The sequence below is a fragment of the Cavia porcellus genome, unplaced genomic scaffold (assembly GCF_034190915.1).
Source record: "Cavia porcellus strain 051 isolate PalLab524CR breed Dunkin Hartley unplaced genomic scaffold, mCavPor4.1 scaffold_15, whole genome shotgun sequence".
Lineage (NCBI taxonomy): Eukaryota > Metazoa > Chordata > Mammalia > Rodentia > Caviidae > Cavia > Cavia porcellus.
The window spans coordinates 59,972,127-59,998,414 of record NW_026947498.1 but is presented as its reverse complement, the minus strand read 5'-3'; the positions used below and the strand labels follow the sequence as shown (position 1 = coordinate 59,998,414).

The 26,288-nt window shown below is 35.9% G+C and overlaps 1 protein-coding gene across 6 annotated transcripts in view; it reads right to left on the bottom strand.

The window, feature by feature from the left end:
* The window catches only part of Gramd1c (GRAM domain containing 1C), a 139,153-nt gene that overhangs the window by 28,226 nt on the left and 84,639 nt on the right, over nucleotides 1–26,288 (bottom strand). For 4 of the 6 annotated variants that reach the window (XM_063224996.1, XM_063224999.1, XM_063224997.1 and 1 more), the window contains 3 exons: nucleotides 10,333–10,451; nucleotides 7,214–7,346; nucleotides 1,294–1,456 (listed from right to left, as the gene is read on the bottom strand). In XM_063224996.1, the coding sequence (XP_063081066.1) occupies nucleotides 1,294–1,456; nucleotides 7,214–7,346; nucleotides 10,333–10,451 (415 nt within the window). Of the gene's footprint in view, nucleotides 1–1,293; nucleotides 1,457–7,213; nucleotides 7,347–10,332; nucleotides 10,452–13,194; nucleotides 13,529–26,288 lie in introns of those variants that run through there. The other 2 variants (XM_063225000.1, XM_013151787.2) reach the window with 2 other exon arrangements.

Below are 26,288 nucleotides of genomic sequence, written 5' to 3'. Positions count from 1 at the left end.
GAAAAAGAAGGAAATGCTTACTTTGGTGCCACTTACTCATTTGGCCACTGGGTGCCAGAGTAGATCTTCCTAAGTTCAAGAAGGTAGCCGTCACTAACTCGTGTCCTGTGGCACACTACAGTGTGTTAACAACCTCAGTGTTAACAACCTCAATTACACAGACACTATTCTTGATCTTTCCCAATGACTGTCATTATCCTGACTTCATTATCAATTTTTTAAATATCTATTTAATAAGGTATGCAAGCCCCAGGTTATTGATACTAGGTTAGAAAAAGTAGAGGGAAAATGATTTGCTATAAAACTTCTTAAAACAACTACTTTTTATCTTTATTATGTTTTCTTTTCTTTTTTTTTTTTTTATCATCGGTACAGGGGATCAAACTCCCAACCATGTGCTTGCAAGGCAGGCGCTTATGCCACTGAGCTAAATCCCCAGTCCCCTTTATTATATTTTCAATCTTTGCCTGTCTCTTTCTTTCTGCTCCCTTTTCACTCCATCTTGCCTCCCTCCTTCCTTCCCTCTCCTCTATGAGCTAGCACACACACACACACACACACACACACACACACACACACAGTATGTGAACACACAGTGAAAGGGTGACTGTCTATGAGCCAGGAGGAAAGTCCTCACCAAAAGTAGGTCATGAGACCTTGATCTGGGTCTTCTTGCTTCCACAATTACAAGAAAATAGATTTCTGTTATTTAAGCTTCATAGTCTGTGGTATTTGTTAAGGCAGAACACAGTGACTAACAGAACTAGGAAATATGGACAGGGGCTCTGGGCAGGCTCAGACCATTTTGTTCTTCTCTCTGGTGCACAAAGAAGCTGGTAGATGAGCTGCATGGCTTTAGATTGAAGTTCTTGCATTTTTATTTACCCAGCAGTACAGTAACAAGCAACCAACATAAGTTATCAGGTCATTCTACCTATAGAATGTAAGCATCTTTACTGCTTGGCATGTAGGGGTGGGCCTGCATATTTTATTGACAGATATGCTCTTACAGAATACTGCTCCATTTCCTCTACCCAAAGGCTTGGAGTTTATAAGTTATATGTGATAGATATTTTTAAAAGCTAGGCTTTGAAAGAAGAAGGGTTAAATTTAACAGACTTTCTCCTACTATTTCCTCATTTTGTCCTGCTAACTTTCACTTCTTTCCTGGTTCTTGATAAGGTTATATCTAATACAACTAAATTCTCAGTTGGCATATGTAGTGCCTCATGCAAAGATAAACATTAAAGCATATTTAAAATTTTATTAAGATTTATTACCAAATGTCTTTACCTTCATCAACTGAATCTGAAGTGCTGCTTTTATCCAGAGAAAGATACTCATTTTTATTCAAGTCCAGTGATCTTGCTGGCCCTCTACTCAGCCTCTTTTCTGAAGGTAACCAAGGACTCTTTTTTATCTCTTTCTCACTTTGGGACTCCTCCTTACCTAATCCCTAAAAGGTAAATAATATAAGTTAAATATTTTTTTAAAACAGCATACAATACATTAAAAATTTAATATTAAACATGCTTTAAAATTCTGCTCTTTGAAAGACATCTACAGAATTGTGTTTGTTAGTGTTAAATGACATTTGCAATGTTGCTGCCCATGAGACCATGATGTGTTAATACTACTGTATATCATCCTGAAGTATTGTATTAAAGAATAATAAGCAATACATTTATGAAGAATCTTATACAAAAAGAACTCACAGAAAGTTCACATTATATAAATCTCTGAAGCAGAAGGGAAAGGGTACACAGGAGAAAATAATAGACAGTCAGTCCTTTGAGATAGACAAGGGACAGGAGCTTGATCTATTCTGCTTTTCCAGCCAATACCTGCTCCAGCATCTCAAGGAAGAGAATTCACCCATCTTTCAAAACCAAAAATGAAAGCATTATGGAGGATCATTGGTCACAAAGTATACAGTGGAGGAGAAAAGATTAAAAGAGAAATTAACTTCATAAGAAGTTTGCAGGGACACAAAAGGCTATGCTTTTAGAAACTAAGAGATTAAACATTAAAATATATTCAATATATGATGCTACCTATTGTTGGAGACCACTACGAAGCGGCTCTGAGCAGGATTTAAATTTTACTGATAGGCTTTCTATCTTTATCTGTGAGTCTGGCCTAGGCCTAGGCCCTTTGCCTGGTGATGGGAGCTGATCCATAGTAAGTGAACCTCTATGAATCACTGGTCCTGGCTAAGACCTGTAGTGGCCTGTGAGGCCAGAGTTACCTCAAAGGGCAAGATAAAGCCACAGCTGGGGACACTTGGCTCCAACCCGAATTAACAAGGTAGAGACTGCAGCTGCAAAGATTACTCCTACAGTCTCACTTCTACCATGTCTTCATGATAAGTCAGTGCTACTGAATTGACTTGATTCATCACTTGGAAACATTCTTGAAGTGAGTCCCAAGGTCCTGCTCATTGCCTGCACTTTCCTCAGTTTCTCTGCCTTTTGTCTTTGGTCCTAATATATGTGGATTGATCCAGAAAAACTTTTGTGTTAACCCTCGGAGTCTTGAGCTTAATTAAAGGGGTTTGACCCTCCTGGAGCCCTAAAAAATCATACAATTTGTCTCTCTTATTTAACCTCCACTTTACACTCATTTGGGAGATAGAGGATCTAGGTCAGAACTCGATAACCTATACTTTCTGGGATGGCTGAATAAAGACACATCAATTCTATAATAAGTAAAATGCTAGGCACTAAAACATGAATGATATTGCTATGGTAGTACTCAAGAGCAAGGATACTATAATCAGGTTTAGTAGGATAATGTAAAAATCTGTCTAAACTACATGGCAAAGTACTTTCTTATACCCTGAGTATGTACATAATATTTCATCAGTGAAACAGATGCAAGAACATATATGTAATCCTTACACTTTCTGTCCCAGGAGATCCTTGAGCAGCAATGAACAGAGAAGCAACTCTGGAGAGGAAACAGGCTCCCACTGGCCTATGTTAGAAAGTAGAACAACGATGGGATCCAGGACACAGTTGATTAAAGATTTAGCCTACGCTAATCAGAGGACTGATTCTCCAAGCAGAGATTACTGCTCAAACCGCAACCTGATGTACTGGAGAGATGCACATTACCCAGTATGTGCTTACTTAGTAGACAACCCTGCACTTCTTTACAGAGAAGAAAGGGTATAAGAAAGTACTTTGCCATGTAGTTTAGACAGATTTTTACATTTCTCTGTAACTCCACATTTACGTTCCTTCTCCTGATGGAATTAAGCTGTATTTCTTAGTAGAAAGAATATACATAGATGAAACAGGAAAAATAAGTCATTTCAGTAGTTGGCATTTGGATGATTATTTTTTATTCTATATGTCACAAAATTTTATAAAATATTAATTGTGTAATTATGAAACTCATTATCTTGAAAAAATATTATTTGTGACATTTTGTTATTTCCAAATTTGTTGTAACTGAAATTAAAATAATGTAACATACAACCATACTGTTCTTGAATGTACAAAGGAAAAAAAGAGGGGCTGGAGATTTAGCTCAGCAGCATAAGTGTCTGTCTTACAAGTGCGAAGTCGTGAGTTCGACCCCTGGTACCAAAAAACAAAAACAAAAACAAAAGAAAAAAAAAAAAGAACCAAAGTTCTATAATAACTTGTACTCCATAATCTGACAACAGCTGTACTAAACATAAATAAATGTATGGTCTTAAAACATTGTTATCCTTTCACATTCCATTCCTTTTCTGAGAAAGAAGGCAGTTTTTTAGGGAGTGGGAGACAAAACTAGAGACGAGCAAATGTGTGCCTGTAATCCCAGCACTTGGGAGGTTGAGGCAAAAGGACTGCCTTGAGTTCAAGGGCAGGCTTGGCTACAGAGTGAGTTCAAGGTCATCCTGAGCTACATAACAAAACCCCATTAAAAAAAAAAAAAAAAAAAACTAGAGGCAAAAACAAACAGGTTAATTACTCCAAGTAGAGACAGAGAAGACACTGCCAGATTATTGAAAGGACTCAAGCCAAGATTAGCAGCAGTTCTGAGAACCCGGTTCTCAAAGTTGGACTTTGTAAAAGGACAAGGAGACTGCAAGAAATCCCCTATCTCGTTACCTGCCTCAAGAGAATGGCTTCGTCCTCTCGGTGAGAACACATTTCTTGTACCACTAATAAGTCCCTCAGTGTCTCTAGAGGCCTCAGTTTATGGACACATCCGCAGCACAAAACCAGACTGAGGCGGAGGCACGATGGATGAGGGCTGCCTAAGACAAGTTTATGAAGTGTGAGCCTTTCACACAAATGTGTTCTCCTTCAGGATCTTCTCAACATTTACTCAACAAAGGAGATACTAGGCGCTCCCTAGACCAAGGCAAAAAGCACCACTGCTGGCCATATGCAGGCGCATTTTCAATTCTAACAGTTCAGTTCTGGGATATTTAATGTGTGCTAGGCACTATTCTAAGAAGAAGAAGAAAAAAAAATATATATATATATATATATGTAATTCTTATTTTTAAAATCCTTTGAGTTATTATCTTCATTTTGTAGTTAAGAAAACAAGAGTAAGTAAATTAGTCTCGAGCAACTATTTCTAATATGACAGTATTTAACTTATTTACTGGTGATTTCTCACTGTTTATTTTTCTGAAATTCTGTATTGTTTCTACCCTTTTTATCTGTTTTTTTTTCTTTAAATAAAACAAAAGTAAGTAAATTAGCTTATTTTAGGTCATATAGTAAAAGTAAATGGTAGAATTTGAAGCCAAAGCCATCTTCCAACCCAATAAATTCAGTTTAGGCTCCAAATTTGGATCCCTATCAGAAGAACAAAAGCTGTACAACAGAAGCACTTTTCGTGCTTAGAACATGGACCTTTAGACTCTTCTCCACTAAGAAAATGACTCCCTAGGAAAATGACGCTAAGTCGGCAGTAAAAAATATGCAAAGTATGTGGGACATATTGCCGTGCTAATAAGAAAGGAAGTCATCAAACATTATTGGTCATTTATAGGTCCTGGGGATTTAGCTCAGCGGCATAAGCGCCTGCCTTGCAAGCAGGCAGTTGTGAGTTCGATCCCAGGTACCGGAAAAAAAAAAAAAAAAAAAAAAAAAAAAAACCCAAAAACATTATTGGTCATTTCTAAAGATAAAGAAGCCTTCTTGAGAGAGGGGCTCTTGTTGGCAGAGGGACCAAACTGAGTTTAACAATAATAATAATAATTCGAAGTGATTGCAACTCATTGACATTTAAAAACAAACACATTTATAATGATACTTGAAAACATTATCATTGAAAAAAAGGAAGAAACTTGCCAACTAACTATAAAACCCAGTAGGCACCTGGATCTGCCTTCTGAAGAAGGCAGTTTAAGTAGCAGGGGTTTAAAAAGCAAACATTATTATTCAGCCTGCTGCTCAAAGGCTCAGCTGCTCATTAAAGCAGATTCTCCCTACCACACACTATACTCAACCTGGGGAAAATCCTACCTACTACACATTCCTGCATCGTTTTTTATTCTTAAAATAGTATTTATCCTCCTTAGAGATGCTGCTCAGGAGACAGCCAGATAGCCCTGCACTTTACCCCCTTTGAGCAAAACCATGTACTTTCCCATATATAACCTTTGGTACTTGTAGTCTTAAACCTTATCTTCTAAAATACAGCAGCAGCCTGATAGCCTAAGTGTTTAAACATTTTGTATTCACTGGAAGAAAGATAGCCTCTTTAATAAATGGTGCTGGAAAAATGGGCTTTCCATATGCCAAGAAAACTAGACTCATGCCTATCAGCATGCACTAAACTAAATTCAAATGGATCAAGGATCTAAATATTAAAACAGAAACACTAACTCTACTGGAAGACAAAGTAGATAAAAATCTTGAAGACATAGGAGTAGGCAGAGAGTTCATAAACACAAACCAAACTGTATGGGAAGAACTTCAAAGAATCAGCAACTGAAATCTCATCAAAAGAAATCAACAGAGCAGAAAAGAATCTCACAGATTGGGAAAACAAATTTATGCCAACAGTCCCTTAGACAAAATATTTCTATCTAGACTGTATAAAGAATTGAAAAAAATCAGGTCACCCAAATTCAAAGACCCAATCCAAAAATGGTGATGAATATACACTTCTCAGATGAAGAAATACAAATGGCAAATAAATATATGAAAAAATGTTCAGCATCATTGGTCAACAAAAAATGCAAATTAAAACAATGCTGAGATTCCGTCTCCAGAAAGAATGGCCAACATCAAGAAATCAACCCATAACAAATGCTGGTAGGGCTCTGGGGAAAAAGGAATCCTTCTGCATTGTTGGTGGGACTGCAGAATGGTACAACTATGGTGGAAATCAGTGGGAAGAGTCCTTAAAAAGCTAAGATTAGAGGTCCCACTTGACCCAGCTATACCCCTCTGGGTGTTTTCCCAGAAGTGAAAACATCATACCACAGTGATATATGTACACCTAAGTTTATAGCAGCACAATTTGTAATAGCCAAATCTTGGAAACAACCCAAATGCTCATCAACCAAGGAAATGTATAAAAAACATGTAGTATTCTTATATAATAGAGTACTACTCAACTATAAAGAAGGATTGACTCAAGGCTTTTATAGGTAAATAGATGTGACTTGAGACCATGCTCATAAGTGAAATCAATCAGACTCACCTGTGGAAAGACTGTATTGTCTCCCTAATGTAAGAATCTGAAAGAGTAAATAAGATCCAAAATCTACAATACATATTGTGAAAGGGTAAGAAACTGCTCAAAGGGAAAATAAAACTGGGATAGGAGAAAGGCAAAAAAAGGAAGGGAAAAGGAAAAAGATATAAATTTGTATATATAAGGTAGCTAAGATGATTATACTACTAATGCTATTTATGAACAAGAAGAGTTAATACTCGTACGGTTTGATCAGTTTTACACATCCATATTCAGTAATTCAAGCAACTCTTTTGAAGATAAAAATATGCAATATAGCAACCATTGTTAAATTCATCTTGTTTTGAAAGCTCATATTGTTACTGTTTTAGGTTTTTTGTTGTTGTTGTAGTAGTTGTTTTTTTGTTTTTTCCCTTTAAAATAAAATTTAAAAAAGATTTATGGCAAACCTTAAAAAATATTTTGTAGACTGTACTTTTACATTATGATATTATGATTTTTATGATTAATGCATGGCAATGACAGATATATTTTTTAAAGGACAGTAGATACTAACTCCTTTTGATGAATTTCCATCTAGCGATTCTGTTTCTGAAACTCGACTGACTGATTCCCGGGTAGAACTGATGGTCTTGGATAATTTTTCATCTCCTTCCCCAGAGTCATCCACACTGCTTCTTCCTGGGCTTCTGTAAGAAACACATCACATTATCATAGAAACATAAGCTCCCGCTACACGAATAAGTGATTAGTCCCTCACTCAGGTTCTCTTCTGTTACGAATCATTGTGACAACAAATACTTAACTGTAATGTAACAGATAAGTCTCTATTTAAACAAAGGTCTCTTCTTAAATCACATGCAAGTCAACTTCATTCATGAAAATAAATCAGATACACTCATGTGAGATTCTATAAATTTCAGAAGCCACTAGGAAATTAAAGTAAAAGTGGCCACAACAGCAGCTAATCAAATGGATATTGCTTGTTTAACCATGAACAACCATGAAGCTTTGAAAGGTTCAAAAAGACTGAGTTGGATACCAGCCAGGACCAGAAGACAGTTTTTTTACTTTATTTCTTTGTGTTTGCAGTGATGAGAATTAAACTCAGGGCCCCAGAAATGTGAGGCAAGCGCGCTGTCACAGACCCAGCTGCAGTCCCAGAAGTTTACATCCCTCCCTTCTGACTCAGGGCACCTGAGATGGCAAATCCCTCCTCATGTGGGAGCTCCTGTTGTGTCCGTACAGAGCCTGCCAGTCACGCTCCACTAGATCCTTTCAAACTTCAGATGGTATAAGCAAAAACTTCCAAACGATGATGGGACCAAGATTACAATAAATGTCCTAGGATCTGCTTTTCCTTTCTCAGGTACAGAAAGAAAGAAGAACTTCTAAATATAAAAAAGAGCATCTAATTTCCAGTGCTCAACCTGATCAGGCAATTATTGCTCCCCAATAATCATTGTTACATACATTTAAAACTCTCCTAAAATAAAGTAGCAGTCTAAAATTTTATGCAATATTATCTTGAGGAAGCACTAAAAAAGCCAGAGGGTATTTCAACTCTGTTTTAGTCTTCCCAGATAACATGTAGGTCTGCTATCAAGCACTCCATCTTGGCAGTGATGGGGTTATGAGAGAGGCAAGCAAGAAACAGGGACCTTTGGGAAGAGCGTGGCAGCCGAGTGTCAATACTTTCAGATTTTAAAGAATGGAAGTGAGGTATGAAAAATACAGAGAGTAAGAGGGAGGAGAGGAAAGGAGAGAGTGAAAGTGAAGGCAAGAAATAGGAAAGAGCCAATGAAATCAAAGTTTGAAACAGATTCGTTTCTTTTAGAGATACAAGAAAGGGACAAACAATAGAACAGGGAATGAAGCTCGTGCCTCACATTCTTAGAAAGTACATGCCAGGCATGGTGGTGCACACCTGTAATCCCTCACTCAGGAGGCTGAGGCAGAAGGGGCACCATGAGTCCAAGGGCACCATGGTCTACATTAGCAAATTCAAGGCCAGTGTGCACTGCATAGGGAGACTTTGTCTCAAAAAAAAGAAAAAAAGTACACAATCACCAAAAGAAGAAAATAAAGCTTTGCTAGTAACTTCAGAAAACTGTCGCTAAGACCTTACATGTGAAGCACGTGGTTCAAAATATTTTTTCCTTCTTCAAAGACTAGAAACTTTTCAAATTGGCAAGGACGGTGAAGGTCAGCTGGTTCAGCTGCCTCATTTCACTGTGTAAACTGAGGATCAGAAAGATTAAAAGATTTTCCTGAGGTTGTTCAGCTACTTGATGGGCCAGACTAGAATACGGATTTTGTTTACCACAATCTAATATAAAGGTTCTCTACACTGGAACAGTTTCTTTCTACCCAGCTCTAGTCCCTAAGAGAAACCAGTAAACTTTACACTGGAAATTTTTAACTTTACAGAAAACTTATAAAATATGCATGTGCAACCATCTGAAAGACTATAAAATATTAATGCTAAGCTGAAGCAATATCAATAGGATCATACAACTAGAAAACCACTTAAATGAGTAAAATTTTTGTACAAACCTTGAGACTTTCAAATATTTCCTCTGTAAGGTTTATCTGCTATGGATTTTTTAAATAACAACTTTATTGAGATATGAGTCACATCCTATAAAAATTCACTAACTTCAAGTGTACATTTAGTTATTTGCAGAGTTGTATAGTTATCACTAGACCTAATTTTAGAATATTTTTACCACCCCAAAAAGAAACTCAGACCGATTAGCAGTCATCCACACTCATTCCTCCCTCTTGGTTCCTGGCAACTGCAATCTACCTTCTCTCTGGGTTTTGTACTCACTTTCATATGTAAGGAATTGTATAATACTGTAGGTGGTCTTTCGCTACTGACCTTTTAACTTAGCATAAAGTTTGCAATTTTAATATATTATACTAGTTCTTTTTATTGCATTGGTCTCAATTTCCACTGGACAAAGTGGACTTTTATTTGTACCAGTCAACAAAAATGTCCATTCTTCTGAATAAATAAAGTTGTCAAAAATACTTTTTCTCTACTTTAATTTTTTATCACATTATTATTCTCTGATGACTGTTATCTTGTATTATCACATTCCATTCCTATAATAATATAAACTCTATTCATTAATGTATTTAATACTTACTGAGTGCCAACCAATTGTATCTCCCAAATCACCTATCATCTAACTTGCTTTTTTTCTCAGTGCCCAAGGCCTTCACACTGAGCTACATCCCCAGATCATTTTTTTTCAGACAAGGTCCTGTCAAGTGGCTAGGTTACCCAATCTGAGTTCAAAATTGCAACCTCCTACCTCAGCCTCCCAGAGTGCTGCAATTACAAATTTGCACCATCAAACCTAGCTTTAACTTACTTCACTGACATCTGTAACCCGGGAGATGTGCCGTGTATTTCCCCAGATCTTCAACAAACTAACTCCAAGCAGATCCCAGATGACATAGTTACATACTTATCATTTCCCTGTATGTTCAGTGTTTACTCTCCTATTCAGCAAACTATTCCCTGTTCCTATCTTTCGTCCCATTCCACCACAGAAAACAGAAGCAAAGTGCACCAATGATGTAGTAAAATAAATTCAGAATTAACAGAGCCAAAAAGAATTCCAGTGGTTTATAAGTCTTGACATTTCAAAATGTTTGCTGTACCTTGGCTGCACATTATCTTCAACTGATGGTGACAAGTTTGCCATCTCTTCAGCATTTAAACCTAGCTCAGTGGCATAGTTCTGCTGGAGCAGTTGCCAGAATTCCTCTCTGGTCAGACTCTAAAAGGACAGAAACATCACACTGAGTATGTAAAAATATAAAAGATACTATACCTTTACACATTGACACACGCCTAGAATCCCAGCTACTTCAGACGCTTGGGTTCGAGGCTCCCAAGTTTAAAGTCAGCCTGGGCAACTTAGACACTGTTTCAAAGTAAAATTTCAAATAAGGATTGAGAATATACCCCAGCATACCCTGAATTCAATTCCTAGAACCTCGGAAAAAAAAGAGAAAAAGATCGGGAGGGGAGATTATACTAGTGATTCAAAACACAAACACTGGCATCAAAGTGATCTATGACACAGCTACTGAAAATCTGGTTTATGTAGTTTTTTAACCTTTTTATACTGCCATTTTCTGTAAGAGTTAGTAAAGCATTTGACAGAATTGATACAAGAAATAGATAAAATGTTTTGAAATAGAGTCTCTCTTTATTGCCCAGCCTAGTCTTGAACCCTGGTTCAATGATTCTCCTGCCTCGGCTTTCAGAGTAGCTAAGACTACAAATATGGTACCACCTCACCAATCAAATGATGATTTTTAAAAATTTTTGTTTTAAAGATAGCAAAATCCATCAAAACAAACAAAACAAAACAGAACAAAGCCAATCAAAACAATGCAGCAAAATTGGTACAGAACTTCAAAGCAGGATACTAGGAAAACAACAATAGCTACCATTAATATATCTTGCTATCTTCACAATAATTGTCCTCAAATGATGATTTTTAAGTATATAATAAAATAACTATTGTAAATGGGAAGTTAAAATGTTTAACATTTTTTAGTAAAATAATTATAAATGCATGGTTTCTGGCAATTATTGGTCGGAAATTCAACCTGCTTATGACTGCTCAAAGTCCTAAATATCATCCATAACATAACTGAATATTTGAACAGTTTCTAGAACTTTATGTTCTAGTATACTTTAAATTACATTTTCCTGAAATATCAAATACCACAACTTGGATGTTAGAATATATCCTTTGATTTTTTTTTTTTTTTGATATCCAGCTTGTATTATAGGTAGTATATCAGTCAGTGTTTAAATCAAATATAACAAACTCAAGCATTACATAGCAAACCAAAAACAATAAAAATATAACTAACAGTCTGGAGTTTAGCTTTATTGTTACATATACAATTAAGCAAATTAGAGGGAAGTAGCATTTCCTTGGAAGCATTTGTCAACAAGGCTATTTCTTTCACTCATATTACAGCTATTTACTGATCACCTACAAATGTGTACAACTACACTAGATGCTAAAGGGTGTAAAAATGATGTAGAAGTTAAGTTGGTGACCCTCAAACAACTTGTAATACAAATGAAGAGACGGGGAACATTCTTAAGTAAAGTTAAATATGGCGAGACATACTAATGCACTGAAGTACTAGTAGAATTAACACAATACAAAGGTCCAAAAGAAGGAAACATTGCTGGGGATTAGAGTGGTCAGAAAAGGATTTAAAATAAGCTAATGGAAAGACAGAAAATCAAGGAGATATGACAAAAGATGAGGGGAAAGAAATCAACATTAAAAATACACATGAACTTAACAGCATTTGCCTTGAAATCAGATAATAGTTTATCAGCCTAACAGGAGCAAAAATTTATACCTGGGAAACTGTTGAGATAAACACAAACTTACTGGGACCAAAATTTATATATGCCATGAATTCCTCCACAACATTCCCTACCATTTCCTTTTCTCCCCCTCCTTTGCTTTTCTGTCCAGTAGCTATGATAATTTTGTTTGTCATATTATATCTGATGAGCCTCATTGCCTTTCATAGAACCTTAAAGAGATTCAGAACAAAATTTCTGCACTTTAAACCAGTAGTTGCCAACTTGCCATGCATATAAAACAAGGATATTATAGGAACAGTTGATGAAAATTCACATCAAAAATATCCAAATAGATACCTACAGGCAAGGCATTTAAGCCAATTAAAACAACAAACCTCTATATTTTGAGCTGAGTTACTAAAGGGGATATCTGATCAATGCTCATTAGGACTAATGCATGTCTAGAATAGTAATGTTTTACTATTTACTATTTAAATAGCCACTTTTATGGTGGGCAACGTCTCTGACACACAATTTCCAAAGAAGAATAAAAAAGATTGTTAATGCTTTGAACTATTTCTAGGGTCACAAAAGAAACTTAGCTTCATAAAGAGAAGCAAGCAGGTATTTCAATATATTCATATGAGATTAACCTTTCACAAAAATTTTTCTGAAATAACAAACATTTCCAAAGATAGGCTAACGCGAACAAATAAGCCAATAATGAATGTTTATAGTTTACTAACCACTAATGAATATTCATGTTAACTAATAGTGAAGGAAATGAAACTTATAAGTAAAATGCTAACAACAAAAATGAAATTTACTTAACTTTGTTTAAAAATTTTTAACAAGTATTATGAAGTTAATGGGGTCACTTCGTATACTCCTTGACTTACTAATTAATGGGGTAAGTAGATGGGTAGATAGATATAACAGGTTAAGGGGAAACAACTCATTTAACACATCACATTGCAGACTTGCTAATTTGTTAAAAATAATTTTTTCTACAAAGTTGTCATAAACATGTGGTTATTTACAACTGTGCTGAACGTTCAAACACTAAAATATGCCCACCTGATATTCTTAATCGTTTCAATAATCGGCAGCGAATCAATCTACTTAAGTAACCTTAAAAAACCAACACAAACTTTAAACAAAAGCTGACCACCTACCTGTAAACCAAGTAGAGTCTCCTCACTTCAACCTACAGAGTAGTTTAACAACAATAAAAGATGAACCAAGTGGTAATCAGATAAGGCTCAAAAGTCAGCAGATCAATTTCTGGCCCAGAAAGTCTTACATGCTAAGTATGCTGCTAAGTCTTTTTCCACAGCAGAGCTTCAAATATTTAATGACAACTATGCGAAATCACTGCTTTGATTTCCTAATTTTGTGGTAAGATGCTTTTTCCTGTAAAAGACACGTCCCAGTGTAGTTTAAAGTGCAGTATCTGCACTTCCTGGTTTGTAACATCAGTACCCTCGCCAAGCAGCAGGTCAGAAGGAAGAACTGGAAGTTATACCTCACCCTACAGGTTCCTAAGCCACACCCACTACAGGAGGGTAGGTAAACAGGGTTTTATTAAAGGGACAGTTCCTAATTTCTTCTGTTCTACTCACAGATTAGAGACAAGCTACAAATGAAAATACCTTGATTATGTTCAATTAATATAAAAACCTATTACAATATTACTCTCACTTGAAAATTAAAAATTAGAGTTCCTTCTTTATGATAGTTTTGAATCATTTGTAAAGGTTATTATTTATTCATATACCACTTCTTTAATACTCACAACATTCCCAACACATTCCCACCTTAATGACTATCAATGATTACACCTTCTGAGTATTGTAAATGGAATATCAAGAAACAGCAGGAAGAGCCAGCTATTCAGGTGGAGCAATTCCAATGAGCACCTGGCACATCTTTCATCACAGAAAAGTTTAAGGTAACATCTGGTTACTCAATAATTCTTCCCTTTGAAAATATTTCTGGCCATAGTTGATTGAATGTTCTCAGTGTGAACAGTCTCAGCACCCCAGTCAAAAGACACACATTGGCAGAACAAGAAACAAAACCAGATGAAATGCAGTATGCAAGAAACACAAATTCAAAAAGAAATTCACAGATTAAAACTTAAAGGATGGAAAATAACATCCCATGCAACAGGAACCTTAAAAGAAGGAGAAGTAGCTAGCCTCATTTCAGACAAAGTGAATTTCAGGCTAAAAGTGATCAGAAGAGACAAAGATCACTGCATATTTGTTAATGGAAAAATTCAACAGGAAGAAACAACAATTATAAACATACATGCATCAAACAGCACACCTAACTTCATAAGACAACATTGTACCACAGATCAGCTAGACAAAAATATCAACAAAGAAATATCAGAGTTGAATCAAACCTTCAAATATAGGAACTTTCTAGCTATCTATAGAATGTCCCATTCAACAACAGAACATACATTCTTCTCAGCAACACATGGAATTTTCTCCAAAATAGACCACATACTAGCCCATAAAACATTCTTAAGTAAATGCAAAACAATCAAAATTATTCCATCCATACTATCAGATAATATGGCCATGAAAGTAGAAATCAATGGCAAAATAAGTCACACAAACTATGCAAAAACATGAAAATTAAACAATAACCTCTGGAATAATCAATGAGTGACAGATGAAATTAAAGAAGAAATCAGGCAATTCCTACAATAAAATGATAATGCCAGTACAACATATCAAAACCTATGAGACATAGCAAAAGCAGTCCTGAGAGGGAAGATTATAGCAATGAATTTTCACATCAGAAAAACAAAGCAAATTTAAATAAATAACATAAAGATGCACTACAAGGCACTAGAAAAAATGAGAACAATCCAAATTGAAAGCTCCTACCAAGAAGGAAATTACAAAGAACAGAAATTAACTAAATTAAGATTAAAAAAATACAAAGAATCAATGAAGAGGTAATTCTTTCAAAGAATAAACAAAAAAAAAAAAAAAAAAAAAAAAAACAAGCCCTTAGCTAATCTTACCAAAATAAAGACCTCAATCCATTCAATTAGAAATGAAAAAGGTGAAGTCACAATGGATTCCACAGAATTTAAGATAATGAGCAGCTATTTAGAGAATCTGTACTCTAATAAAAGGAAAAATGCAGCAGAAATGTATAGATTCCTAGATACATAGGAACTACCAAAGCTGAACCAAGAAGATGTAAAAATCTTGACTAATCCAGTATTAGTCAAAGAAATTGAGGAAGCAATAATAAAAAAAAAAAAAACTAAGAAAAGCCCAGGTTTTCACAGATTCACTACTGAATTCTGTAAGAAGCTTAAAGAAAATCTAACACCAGTACTCCTCAAACTCTTTAAGGAAATGGAGAGGGAAGCAGTACTCCCAAAATCATTCCTGGAAGCAAACATTGCCTGATCCCAAAATCTGGAAAGGGCAGGATCCAACAAAAAGCCAAGCAGCCAGCCTTTGTGGAAAGTGGTGCTTCCAGAAACAGAAAAGTCAGTGCCTCCCAGGAACCTACTGGTGCTGGCTGAGAATTAAACCGTCCCCTCAACCTCCTTTCCCATACGTACCTCTTGGAGGACAGGCTGAGCTTCTAGGAACTAAGGTACATTAGCAACTAAATGCTTATACTGTCTGATTGATTTTGCAGGCCTAGGGCCAGCTATCTGAGCATCTCTTGGGAAGATGACAGTATGCAACATAACAAATATGGGGGACTTCCTTCTATCTTGTCTTTGAAACCCAATACTGTTCTCACTGTTTTGCTTTGTTCTGATTGTTTTTGCTTTATTCAATATTCTGTTTTGGTTGGTTTTAGTCTAATTTTTTTGGTTTGATTTTGCTACACCTGATGGAATGGACAACTATTGTGAGATAACAAGATATACTATGGTAGCTATTGTTGTTTTCCTAGTTTCCTGCTTTGATGTTCTGTACCAATTTTGTTGCTTTGTGTTGATTGGCTTTGTTCTGTTTTGTTTTGTTGGATTTTACTATCTTTAAAATAAAAAAAATTTTAAAAATAAAAAATCAGAAAAGGACCCAACCTCAAAAGAGAACTCTAAGCCAATATCTTTAATGAACACAGATGAAAAAATCCTCAGTAAGATACTGGCAAACAGAACACAGCAAATCATCAAAAATATCATTCATCATGAACAACTAGGATTCATTCCAGGGATGCAGGAATGGTTCAACATACACAAATCAATAAATGTAACACACCACATAAATAGAAGCAAAGCTAAAAATCACATGATCATCTCAATAGATATAGAAAAAGCATTTGATAAAAGCCAAATCCATTTATGATAAAACATTAAAGAAAACTGGAATAGGAGGTCTTTATCTCAATCTAGTAAAAAGCCATCTATGACAAGCCTACAACCAATGTCATATTAAATGGAGAAAAGCTGAACACTCTCCCTCCAAAATAAGGAACAAGACCAGGATGACCATTACTGTCACTCTTATTCAATATAGTTCTGGAATTATTAGCCAGAGTAATTAGACATGAGAAAAAAATAAAAGGGGTAAGGATAGGAAAAAATATTAATCATTATTTGCAGATGATGTGATCCTATAAATAGAAGACCCCAAAACATTCCTGAAATTAATAACAAAATACAGCTATAGCATAGCAGGATACAAAGGTCACACTCAAAAATCAGTAGTACACCAATAACAAACTCACTGAGAGAAAACTGGGGAAATGATAGCTTTCTCAATAACACGAAGGAAAATGAAAGACTTAAGGAATTAACCTAACCAAGGAAGTGAATGATCTTACCAATAAAAACGATAGTATTTTGAAAAAGGAGATCAAAAAAGATATCAAAATATGGAAAGATATTTCTTGTTCTTGGATAGGCAAAACCAATATGGTGAAAATGGCCATACTTCCAAAACTATTATACAGATTTCATGCAATACCAATCAAAACACTAACAGCATTCCTCTGAAAACTAGAGAAATCAATCCTAAAATTCATATGGAACCAGAAGAGACATAGAATAGCAAAAGAAATCTGGGGCGACAAGGGCAAGGCAGGGGGCATCAGCGCCTCAGACTTTAAGTTAGACTACAAAGCTACAATTTTAAAAATAGCATGGCAAAAGAAAGAGAGAGAAAAAAACCAGACATGTGAATCAGTGGGAAAGAATTGAGACTGCAGAAAAACTCCAGGCACCCTTAGCTACTTTATCTTTCTGTAGAGAAATACTTTCTGTAGAGAAAAGATAGCCTCCTCAAAAAATGGTCCTGGGAAAACTGCCTACCTATAAGTCAAAGACTAAATGTAGGCCTATTTCTCTAACCATGTACTGAACTAAAATAAAAATGTATCAAAGATCTAAATATTAAAACAAAAAACATGCTAGAAGACAAAATATGCTGGAAGACATAATTGTAGGCAAAGACTTTCTGAACAGAATCTCAATTGCACATGAAGTAATACCATTAACTAACATCAAATTAAAAAGCTCCTGCAAAGCAAAGGAAGCCACAAACAGAATGAAGAGACAACTTACAGAATGGGAAAAACATTTTGCCAATCACTCTTCTAACACATAATATCTAGAAAATATAATGAATTCAAAAAATTACATTCTGCAAATTTAAAGACTCAATTTGCAAAATGGGCATCTGAAATAATAGGCATTTCTCATATGAAGATATATAAATGGTCAATAAATGCATAAAAAAATGTTCAACATCATTGATCATTCAGAAAATGCAAATTTAAAGGACACTAACATTCCACCTCACTCTAGAAAGAATGGCTATTTTTAAGAAATCAAACAACAACAAATGCAGGAGATGACTGAGGGGGGACAATGACACTTCTTCAAAGTTGGTGGAAGCGTAAACTGTACAACTACTATGGGAATCAATATGGAGATTTCTCAAAAAACAAAAACTAGAAATTCTATTTGACCCAGCTATTCCCCTTCAATATTATCGGTCTGAAAGCACTAAAGACATCATAATATACTAGATGCTTTATGGTTTGTTCATAGCAGCACTACTTATAATAGCTGAATCTTTGAAGTAGCATATATGTCAACAGATGCACGAGTACAGAAAATATGATATTTTTGCATAATGGAGTACTCTTCTGTCATAAAGAAGGAAAAACATGTCATTTGTAGGAAAATAGGTATACTTAAGACCATAATGTTAACTGAAGAAAGATACACAAGCTTAAATATCATATAGTTTATCTTGTAAGAGAAATTCAATATATAAAGTATAAAATAAAAGACATCAATATGAAAAGAGAGAGAGAAAACAGGTATTATAATTCAGTATGACCAGGGTATCTAAAAGTATACCTTGATTTAGCAAAATTATACTGATTATTTAGCCTCTGAATCATTGCAATTTTGCTAAATTGCATCATTCAAGAAGTATTTATTGAGCATCTGTTACATGTGACATATAATCTGCACCAACTGTTCTACTTTTGATAGTAAAGAAGCATGACAGCAGTTTATACCCTAAGAGTTCTAGACTACACCAGGTAAATGGAAGCACATCACAAACCACCAATACGGAAACACTGAGCTTTGTCAGGAGATGTACAACAAAACAGCCATGGTCCTTGTCCTTGAAGTATATTGTCAAGCAAGGAGAACAGAAATAGAACAAAGAATTGTTATTACAATGAACATTATGAAGGACAAGTGCAAAATGTAAAGGAAAGCAAAAAAAGGGACCTGGTTTCAGACTTATCAGGAGTTTCAGTTAATTCAAGAGGTGGGACCTAGGAACCTGTCACAAGTTTTAGGCAGAAAGAACAACTTTCAAGATTTAGCAGAAAAAAAATGCAAAATGTTTAAGAAAAGCAGATTCTAACATGTGGCTGGAATGGCGGGTTGAGGCCAGAGTATGTGGTCCCCATATAGACTTTTAGATTTTAATTCTCAAGGCAGTAGGTGTTTTGTTTGTTTGTGGGGTTTTTTTTATTATTGTTGTTGTTGTTTTGATACTGGGAACTGAACTTAGGACCTTGTGCTTGCCAGGCAAAGGCTGTGCCTGGCCTAAGAGGGCAACAGGTTTTAAACAGGAAACTTAAATAAGTTTTAGATATACATATTTTTAAAGCATAACTTTCTTTAGCTATAGTATTGTACAGACTATTATACACTTTCTGTAAAGAGCTAGTTAATATTTCAAGTCCTGTGGACCATATGACTCTGTCCCCAATATTTAACTCTCCTGTTGCAATTTGAGAGCACAAACAACCCTGGCTCTGTTCCAAAAAAACTATATTTGTGATCACTGGAATTCAAATTTCATGTAATTGCCAACTGACATGAAACATTATTCTTCTGTATTTTTCAGTCATTTAAAAATGTAAAACCAAAGTAAGTACCTAAAATCATTCCTTATATATAGACCATACAAAAACAAAAAGCAAATCAATAAATGTGACACATCACATAAGCAAAGGCAAAAAACCCATAATCATCTCAACTGATGCAGAAAAAGCATTTGACAAAATCCAACATCCATTCATAATAAAAAAAAAAAAAAAAAAACCACTGAAACAGGTTCACAAGAACCTTAGCTCATCAGCATGGTGACACACGCCTATAATCAATCCTAGTATTTTGGATACTGAGGCAGGAACACCACCATTAATTCAAGACCAACCTGGACTATAGAACAAGATCCTGTCTCAAGAAGAAGAGCAAAAAGTAGAGGAAGAAGAAGGAGGAGGAAGAGAACCTTAAGATGGTAAAAGCTATTCATGACAAACCTACTTCTAACATCGTATTACATGAGGAAAAATGGAAAACTCTTTCTCTAAAATTAGGGACATGAATGTCTATGATCACCACTCCTATTCAACATACTACTCAAAACATTAGGAAAAACAAGCAGGAAAGAGAAAGAAATAAAAAAGATGTGTATGAGAAAGGCAGAAGTCAAATTATCAGCATTTGTGAACAACATGAATCTCTACATAGAAGACTCAAAAAATTTCACCAAAAGACACCTAGAACCAATAAACAAATTCAAGATACAAAATCAACATACATGGGGCTGGGGATTTAGCTCAGTGGCAAAAGTGCCTGCTTTGTAAGCACACAGCGGTAAATCCAATCCCCAGTACTGATAAAAAAAAAAAAAAGTAACCAAATCAACATACAAAAATCAACAGTGTTCCTTAACCAATAATGAAATTCCTCAAGAAATTCAGAAAATAATACCATTCATAATAGCACCAAGAAAAAGTAAATACTTAGAAATTAACCTACCAAGAAGATAACATACTTTATAACAAAACAAAACAAATACTCTGAAAAAAGAAATCAAACAGCACATCAGAAAACAGAAAGATATCCCTGTTTTGAATAGGCAGAAACAGTGTAATAGCCATACTTCCAAAACTGATATATTTAATGTAATTCTAATCAAAATACCAACAGCATTCTTCACAGAACTGGAAAAAAACAATCCTAAAATTCATAAAGAATCAGAAAAACCTAGAATAGCAAAAGTCATCCTGGGAAACAAGCACAAAAAGGGAATTAAGGGAATGTTACAAAGCTACAGTGATAAAAACAGCATAGTACTACCAGAAAAAAGAAAACATGAGGATAAGATGGAACAGAACAAAGCAGAATAACCAAAGCACATTCAAATATTGAGTTTTGACAAAGAAGCCAAAAAACGTATACTGGGGGAAAGACAGCCCCTTTTTCTATTTTTTCTTTTTTCCTTTCTTTCTGTTTGTCTTTTCGAGAAGGGTTTCACTATTAAGTTCAGACTGGTCTTGAACTCACTTTGTAGCCCAGGCTGCCCTCAAACTCAAAGCAATCCTCCTTCCTTAGCCTCCTGAATACTGGAATTACAGGCATGTGCCACCAACCAAGGTAAGTCTCTTTGGTAAATGGGAAAAATGGCCAGCCAATATGTAGATTAATCTAGACCCATATTGATCACCATGTACTAAACTAAAATCAAAATGGATCAAAGAACTATGAAACAGAAACAACCTGCTGGAAGATAAAATAGGTAAACTAGGCACAGGTATAAGCAAAGGCATTCTGAACAGAAACCCAACTGCACAGGGAATAGTACCAAGAAACAAGAAATGAGATCATATCAAATTAAACGCATTTGCACAGCAGCAGAAACAACCAACAGAGTGAAAAAGACAAACTACACAATAGGAAAAAAAAACTTTTGTCAGCTCTTCCTCAGCAAGAGGACCCCCTCAATAAAAGATTCTTTACAGAAATAATAGCAGAAAATTTTTCAAGCATGGGAAAAGGATCTGGCATACAGGTAGGTGAGGCATACAGAATTCCAACTAGCCATAACCAAAATGTATCACAGCCAGACATATAATAATCAAGATCCAAGAAATTCAGCACAAGAGCAGAATATTAAAAGCTATTGGAGAAAAGAAACAGATCACCTACAAAGGAAAACTCATCAGAATCACAGAAGACTGCTCAACACAAACCTTCAAGTCAAGAAGAACTTGGAGTCAAGTATTTGAAGCCCTGAAAGGAAACAACTTCCAACCCAAACTGGAGACTATCTTTCAAAATTAATACAGAAATAGGATACTTCCATGACAAACAACAAGTGAAGGAATTCATGACCACCAAACCAACACTACAAAGAGTACTGAAGGACATTCTAGAGAGACAAAGATGATGGTAGACCTGAGCCAGTGCAAGCTGGTCATAACAATTCATGTAGAGGGCCTCAATTCACCAATAAAAAGAAACACAGGGAGAGTGGATCAAGAAATAAGATCCCTCAGTATGCTGTATACAAGAAACACATTTAATTAGAAAGAAAATTCACAGACTAAAAGTCAAAGGACAGAAAACAATGTTCCATGTAACAGGAAACCAGAAAACAAGCAGCAGTAGCTTGTCCATCAACCACAGAATGGATAGGAAAGATATGGTATTTTTATATGATGAAAAGCTACTCAGCTATACAATGATAATTTAGAGGCTCTTGCACATAAATGACTGCAACACAGGGTCATACTCCTTGGTGAAAAGGCTTGGACTCACATTGGTGAACATCATTTTGTCTCTCTGGTGTGAAAAACTGAGGAAGTCAGTGGGATCCAAAACATGTAACAGATATTGGGAAAGTGACAGGGGAGGAAAAGTCAAAAAAGGGAAGGTAGTAGCCATTGTTAATTTCCTATTATCTTGTTTTAAAGTCCTGTATCATTTTCATGGTTTGTTATGGTTTGGTTTGGTTTGATTCTGTCTGTTTTACTTGATTTTATTATATCTGATGGTATGGGAAGTTACTGTGAAAATAAATAGAGGCATTATTGTAGCCATTGTTGATTTCCTATTTTCTTATTTTGAAGACCTGTGATTATTATTTTGAATAGGCAGAAACAGTGTAATAGCCATACAACAGGGAAATAATCCTTTCATTATTTTGTTTCAATTGGCTTTATTCCGTTTTGTTTTGTTTGATTTTATTATGACTGATGCTATGGGCAGTTATTTTGAAGATAACGAGCGGCACTATGGGAGCCACTGTTGATTTCCTAATATCTTACTTTGAAATCTTGTGTTACTTTCATTATTTTGTTTTGATTCGCTTTACTCTCTTTTTAAAAAATAAACATATATATAGAAGAAGCAAGACTGACTGTTTGGCTCTGGTATAGGACAGTGATGGCTTAAGATTACTAAAAGAGCTGAGGTACAGAGTGGAAAAATAGTCTGGGATTTATCTGAACCATGATTCCATAGTTCATTACAAAAGAGTTTGAAAATACCAATTGCTTATATCAAAGACTGGTGATAACACTGTCCTCTGGCCCCACAAATCCCAGCTAACTCAATAAACTATGCAGAAACAAGTTCTAACTTTGGGGATCATATAAACTGAAATGCTATAAATTATAATACAAAATGAATAGGTACACTGATGGTTTATACATGTCTAAACAGTGAGAATTTATGTTAAGTCAAATAGCAGAAATAAACCATCCTTTTTGAAGTAGTGCATCAAAGGAGTCTCATGAGTGAAACCATGGTTCTTTTAGAGACATACTTTTTCAAAGGCACTACTATGGGAGTGGTAAGCAGCAGATAAAACAGCCTCTCTGAGAGTCACCGTCAAGATGCTGGAATATACTACTGTGAGGAAGACGAAAAGGAAGGAAGTGGGTCATCTGGACCCAGGAAAAAGCTAAAGTTCAAACTGACATCCACAGAGAGACAAAACTTCAAAGAAGAAGGCGGTAGCTGGTGGCACCTTCTCCAAGAGGGACTCACTGTGCAAGAGGAGCTGTTGGAACCTGGGGATGCACAGTCACGGTCATGGTGATGGCTGGTGACCCTGGAGGCTCTGCAGAGAGAGGTGGCAGAGGAAGGGAACAGCGCATGTGGAGGACTGCACTGGCTGGTGGTGTGTGCAGAGGACTCAGTCCTCCTGTGGGAGACAGCAGTTAGCCGGGAGTCATTTTGGAGTCAGGCCAGAACTGCTGCTGGCTTCCTCCAGCAGCTCTAGCTGGGTGCAGACCCACGGGAATGGCTTGGACTACAGGGAGCCCGGTAAGTCTGGTCTCAGGGGCAGGCCTGCTGAGGTTAGCCACTGCTCAGCCATAAAACAACTGCTGGCTTGCTGGGATAGAGGGTATAATTTGGGACTCTGTGTCCACAGGCTGTCTACTAGTGAAACCACAGAATATCCTGAGAGTAGCCTATTTGTTTTTCTTTTACTTTTTTGTTTGTTTGGTTTTGATATTTTTTCCCTTTTCTGTTTCTCCTTCATTTTTCTTTATGAGTGTGAAAAATGCTTCCTAACCTCTTTGTAGGTGTGGTTCTGTTGTTCCTTTTCTCTCTCTCTCTTTTCCTTCAGTCTTCTGCACCAGTTTCCACAAATTGGCATGATCTCCCATTGTTCTCCAACCTTCATTTCAATCTCTTTCTTTCCACTTCTCTATTTTCTCAAGAATTGTTTTAAAGTTTAACCCTGAGGGCAAAATTGACACATTATGGACTTATATATAATTATCTGGTCTATTTTACATTTTGTTATATAATCACAAATCTAGTTCATACAGATAAAAGTTGCAAATTAAGGGTTATCTCAGTTTGTTGTTTTCTAGGCTGTGTTTGATGCTATTAGTACCATTATAGCCAAAATTGACATAATTGTTCTAAACAGCTGCTGGTCCTAATAATCCATGACTGAGATTAAGTAAAGGTCACAGAAAATGCAGTGGCACAGGACCAAAGAACCAAGGACTAGTCCATACAAGCAATAACTTCTCATCACAACAAACTGAGGAGGTATGATTTGCCAAGAGACTCAAAACTCAAAAACTAGCTATACCTGGAAGATACCTCAGAGAAATAACTGTCATCTAAGGGTCCTAAATATTACCAATAAAGGAATCCACCATAAGCAACTTACAAGCATCACCCCAGGAACTAAAAGAAAGAAAGAAAGAAAGAAAGAAAGAAAGAAAGAAAGAAAGAAAGAAAGAAAGAAAAGAAAAGAAAGAAAAGAAAAGAAAGAGAAGGAAAGAAAGAGAAAGAAAGAAAGAAAGAAAGAAAGAAAAGAAAAGAAAGAGAAAGAGAAGGAAAGAAAGAGAAAGAAAGAAAGAAAGAAAGAAAGAAAGAAAGAAAGAAAGAAAGAAAATTACAAGACACTTAAACAAGATGCGATCCCAGACATCCAGTTCACCAAAGGTAAACCCAGTGGCAATGAGGTAGGAAAATTCAAAAGCCCCACACCAGGTCTCTCTGAAGTGGAAATAACAAAGCAATTGAATGAGGCTCTGGAAAAAATGAAATCAGAAATAAGGTGTCAGATAGATAAGTACAGAGATTACCAAAATACACACCATGCTTAGCAATGTCAGAACAGAGACAGACAAAAAAAAAATAGATGACCTTAAGCAAATTATGGAAACACAGCATAGGAAAGAAATGGAATCCATGAAGCAGTTCAAGTAGATATCCAGGAGAATAAAAACTCCATTGAAAATATTCCAAGCAGATTAGGTCAACATGAGGACGGAATCTCAGATGTTGAAGACAGGCTTATAGTTAGTGATAGGAAAAGAAAAATTTCTCAAAACTAGCAAGGAACCATGAGAAATCAATCCAGCAGCTGCTAGATGAGACAAAGAAGAATAACTTAAGATTAATTGGTGTCAATGAACAAACAGGAGATACCACAAATAACATTAAAAAATGTTTACAAACATCATGACAGAAAACCTTCCTGGTAGAGAAAAAGGATTTGACATACAAATAAATGAGGCACATAGAACTCCAATTATCAATGATCAAAAATAATCTACAGCCAGGCATATCATAGTTAAGATTCCAGAAATTCAACACAAGAATAGAATCCAAGGAGTCAGTACCATGCGTGGGTTGCAGAGGGAGAAAAAAAAGAATCCACCAAGAAGCAAGCCTTCCCTGCAAACCAGCACCATGAATGGGCTGCCACCTGCGGAGGGACAGCTAGACCCAAGCCTTTCCCCATGGGTCAACACTATGCATGGACTGCAGGGCAAGAGAATAAGGACTCACCAAGAAGCAAGTCCTTCCAGTGAACTAGTGCCATGTGTGGGCCACCACCAATGGGGGAACAGCCAGACCCCAGACCCTTTAGGCATGCGGGCTGACAAACAAGAAGAACCAATCTCCCACCCCAGAAGCTGGAGGCAGATAGGCTGCAATGATAGCTATTGAGGTGAAACACAATTTGATGCTTACAGTGTTTTGCTGTTTGACTGACCTTGCAGTCTAGGGTCAGTGGTCTGATCATCTATTGAGAGGATAGTAGTATGTGATAGTAGTATGGCATTTAGGGGGGATCTCCTCCTGAAAGTGATAGCCACTGTTAATTTCCTATCTTGTTTTTGAATGTATCATTTTCATTGTTTTGTTGGGTTGGGTTTTGTTCTGTTTTGTTTTATTTAATTATGTTATATCTGATGGCATAAGCAGCTATTCCAAAGATAACAAGAAATATTATGATAGTCATTTTGGATTATTGTCTTGTTTTTACGTCCTTTAGTGCACTTATTGTTTTGGGTTTTTTTGGCTCTGTTCTGTTCTGTTTGATTTTTACTATGTCTGAAGGTACCTGCAGCTATTTTGAAGACAAGAGGCATTATGACTATAGTTGATTTCATATTCTTTTGAAATCCTGTATCACTTACACTGGATTGTTTTGATTGGTTTTATTCTGTTATTTTATTTTCCTTGGTTTTA